We start from the raw sequence: 4,477 nt of genomic DNA, 5'->3' as shown, positions 1-4,477 counted from the left end.
GAACATCAAAAAGTACCAAAAAAAGTACCATCGTACCAATTTTGCCATCCCTGACCACAACTGTACTTGCAACTCTACTCTATCATTGGAGAAGAATCTGGATGATGTTAAAGGTAACTTTAAAAGTAGAAATAAAATATTTTATCGGTAATATTTAACTTATAATTTCAGAATTTGTTGGTCAAGAACTAAAGAGTCTAAAAGAAAATATTGGTCAACAAATTAACGGGCTTCAGTCGCAGCTTAAAATTGTTATAGATACTCTGGCAGAAGAAAAAGTAATAATTGGAAGACTTTTGTCACAACAGACAGAAACCCAAGCATTACATATGTAATTTCCTGTGAAAGATGAAAGGGAATTAGTAAGGCTAAATAATGAAATTAATAGCATCAACAAAAGATCATATGTAAGTAGCATTTAAATACAGATTTTAATGCAATAATTAATTATTAATTTAAATTTTCTGATTAGAGTCATATCAGCGTTGCTTAATCCAGCAGGTGTAGTCAAGCATTTAAAATATATATTGAGCACTGAAGTTGTGCTAGAATATAATATTGATGGGGTACATGGCAAACGGAGTTTAAAAGATTTAGATAAATTCTATGATGTTCTTTTAGGTAATTTAAATTTTTATTTAAATATTTTACTTCATTATAGAATTTTTAATTATTATTTCATTGCAGAATCAATTTATAACACAAATTTAGAACCAGCCGAAATTCAGCTAAGAAAAGCACTACAGCTGCAAAAAAAACGTCACTTTAAAATGGTTTCATTAAATAAACAGGTCCACCGTTAGTTTTTAAATTTTCATTTTATAATTAAATAACAATGAATTAAAGCAATGAATTAAAATTTATTTATAAATTAGTTCATAATATTATAAAGTAAAAAAATCTATTAATATTCGTTTTAATTTATATTAGTATATAAGAATTTTTTTTATAAAAATAATGTTTAAAATGATTATTTAAAAAAAATGTAAAAAACTAATATGAAACAAGTTAGAGTGCTATATTCGGCTATGCCGAATCTTAAATACCCTCCACCAGCTACTTTTTATTGAAACCCATCTAACTATCTAATTTTTAGATAACTTGCCAAAATTTTTGTCGAACTAATTTTGATTAGGTCCAAAAAAATGTATATTCGAAAATATTTTAATAGAATGATGTAGCTATACACAGAATATGGGAGTTGTGACCAATTATGGACTGATCAGGAAACAATTTAGTATATAGATTTTTATGCAGAAAAAGATCAAGTCTAATTCTACTTCAATAGCTTTATTAATCAATGAAATATGTGAGTTTAGGTGACTTTAGAAAGTGGACTTTATATAGGAGCTATGAGCAATTAAGGGCCTATCCGGAAAAATTTCGCAGAGTGATTTATGTAAAGCAAAACATATTTGTGTCGAATTTTCTCAAATTAACTTTATTTGACAATAAAATATGTGTGCTTAAGTGACTCTCAGAAGTGGACCTTATATGGAAGCTATGACCAATAATGGACCGATCCGAGAAAAAGTGGTAGAATGATTCATATGTACACAAAACTTATTCAAGTCGAATTTTACCCCTATAGCTTTAGAATTCAATGAAATATATGCGTATAAGTGATTTTCGGAAGTGGACCTTATAAGGGAACTATGACCAATTATGGGCCTATTCTGGAAACATTTCGCAGAGTGATTCATATTTGGACAAAACATGTTTGTGTCGAATTTTATCAAGATAGCTTTAGTTGATAATGAAATATGTGCTTTTAAGTGATTTTCGTAAGTGGACCTTATATGGGAGTTAGGACCAATAATGGACCGACCCGTAAAAAATTTATAAAATGATTTGTACGTACACAAAACATATTCAAGTCGAATATTATCCCAATAGCTTTAGAATTCAATGAAATATATCCGTTTAAGTGATTTTCGGTAGTGGACCTTATATGGGAGCTATGACCAATTATGGGCCTATCCGGAAAAAAAATCGTAGAATGATTAATGTTTAGGTAAAACATATTTGTCTCGAATTTTATCAATATAGCTTTACTTGGCATTGAAATATGTGCTTTTAAGTGATTTTCGGAAGTGGGCCTTATATGGGATCTATGACCAATAAGGGACCGATCCGTAAAAAATTTTGTAGAATGATTTGTATGTATACAAAACAGATTTGTGTCGAATTTTATCCCGATAGCTTCATAATTCAATGAAATATATGCGTTTAAGTGATTTTCGGAAGTGGACCTTATATGGGAGCTATGACCAATTATGGACCTATCCGGAAAAAATTTCGTAGAGTGATTTATATTTCGACTAAACATATTTGTGTCGAAATAGCTGTAGATGACAATGAAATATGAGCTTTTAAATGATTTTCGGAAGAGGGCCTTATATGGGAGCTATGACCAATAATGGACCGTTCCGTAAAGAATTTGGTGGAATGATTTGTATGTACACAAAACATATCCAACTCGAATTTTATCACAATAGCTTTATTCATCAATGAAATATGTGCGTTTAGGTGATTTTCGGAAGTGGACCTTATATGGGAGCTATGACCAATTGTGGACCGACTGAGATCTACGTTGACAGTATAATTTCTGTTCATATTATATTTACATGTACAAAATTTCGTGTTGATACCGATATATTTGAGGGAGTTATTAACGATAAACTAATTTCCGGGAATATATAACTTTGTATGGGGGCTATGGGAAATATTGGATCGATTGTAAAGATTTTTAATATAATTGATCACTACCTTGAAAAAATAATGTATGACAAAATTCATCAAAATATCTTTGGTAGTTTCTGAGAAAACTTCAAAAGAATTATGAAAAAAACGTAATTTTTTTCGAGGTAGTCTGAAACTTTTACTCATAACTTTTTACGATGTGAACCGATTTTGCTCATTTTCAATACCAAACTGCTTAGGATAATAATAAATATTTTGGATGAATTTGGTTTATTTCCTTTGCTTAGTTTTAACGTGAGCGTGTTTTACACAGACAGACAGACAGACGGACAGACGGACATAGCTAAATCGACTCAGAATTTGATAAGGACCCAGAATATATATACTTTGTTGGGTCTTAGATGAATATTTCTTGGTGTTACACACGGAACGACAAACTTATATATACCCTCTATCACCACTGATGGTGGTGGAGGGTATAAAAATAAATCAGTTGTATTAAAAATATATAAGTATTAGTTTTTTTTTGTTCAAATAGTCATAATTAACATAGATATGAGAACTAACAACTTTTAATAGTTTAATTTGAGTAGTTTAAACAATGTTTACATTTCGCCAGCCAAAACAATAACTCTATGCTTACACTATGTAGAAATTATAAATTTTTCATACTATTTTTATTATATGTTCAATACGAAATAATAAAAAAGCTACCACTTCAATATTTACATGTAATGCAAAATGTAGCCGTTTGTACTTTTACGCATACATAAATTACAACAAAAGGGAACATTATATTCTTAACAACAAATAGACATATGAATATAACTGCTGTGGCCTAATGGTTAGCGTGTGTGACTACAAAACGTGAGGTTGTGAGATCGAGCCCGGGTTCCTCCATCAGAAAATATTAATATGAAAACAATTTAAAATAAAAATAATTAATTTACATGGACTTAATTCAAATAAAAAATTAAAAAAGAATTAAAAAATTCAAAAAATAGAATAAAAAAATAAAAATATAACAAAATATAAAAAAATAAAAAAATTTTTTTAAATATATATGTATTTTTTATGGAGAATTGGTACTATTGAATTTACTAGTGAATTGTGATGGAGAAAAGTTTAGCTACATATTATATTCCAAATTACTGCTTCACTACACATTATTTTAATATTTACTAGTGAATTGTTTTGCAGAAAGTAACAGTTGGTTTTGAACAATACAATATTTAGCTTCAGTGCGCTTTGGATATTACTAGTGACATGTAATGCATAAGGTGTCAATCGGCCACCCGCAATGACATCCCCATGTTAAATTCAACAGTAAATAACATTGCTGGTGGGTTGAAAATTCACTAGTTGTAGTTCTTAGTGGCTGTTGATATCGCCGATGTCGAACTAGTTCGTCGTACTGCAGGGATACTTGTTTTGCTATACTTTTGCCAAACAAATAAAATAGATAATGATGGTTGTACAACAAATAACTTATTGTATGCAGCAGGCGCATAAAAACAAAGTTGTTTAGAAACATTTTTTTATTATTTTAAAATGTATATTCGGTATCTCGTGATCTATAGGAGATATCGTAGCAAAATTTAATATAGTTAGAGCTGAGGTGTTTGCGTATATACTTACAATCTGTAGTCTCCGTAGGTCCAATGGAGTCCAGTGGTAAGGCCCTTTAAATTGGTCACCTCGACTCAATTTTTTTTAAAATCAATAAAAATGCATTTATGATCCGAATTAAAAAAAAAAACATTTTAATGGAAAA

At 29.6% G+C, this 4,477-nt stretch overlaps 1 protein-coding gene across 1 annotated transcript; it reads left to right on the top strand.

Moving 5' to 3' along the window:
• Positions 1 to 375: 375 nt before the first annotated feature.
• On the top strand, positions 376 to 798 carry LOC119602385 (the record flags this gene model as incomplete). Its single annotated transcript, XM_037953880.1, has 3 exons — positions 376 to 407; positions 473 to 621; positions 688 to 798. Coding segments are annotated over exons 1-3 (292 nt in total), but the record flags the coding sequence as incomplete, so codon positions are not given.
• Positions 799 to 4,477: the final 3,679 nt, after the last annotated feature.

The sequence above is a fragment of the Lucilia sericata genome, unplaced genomic scaffold (genome assembly GCF_015586225.1).
Source record: "Lucilia sericata isolate MDLA Ls3-8-SP2 unplaced genomic scaffold, ASM1558622v1 Contig000225F_arrow, whole genome shotgun sequence".
Taxonomy (NCBI): domain Eukaryota; kingdom Metazoa; phylum Arthropoda; class Insecta; order Diptera; family Calliphoridae; genus Lucilia; species Lucilia sericata.
The sequence above is the reverse complement of the archived record's forward strand: the minus strand, read 5'-3'. Positions and strand labels throughout refer to the sequence as shown.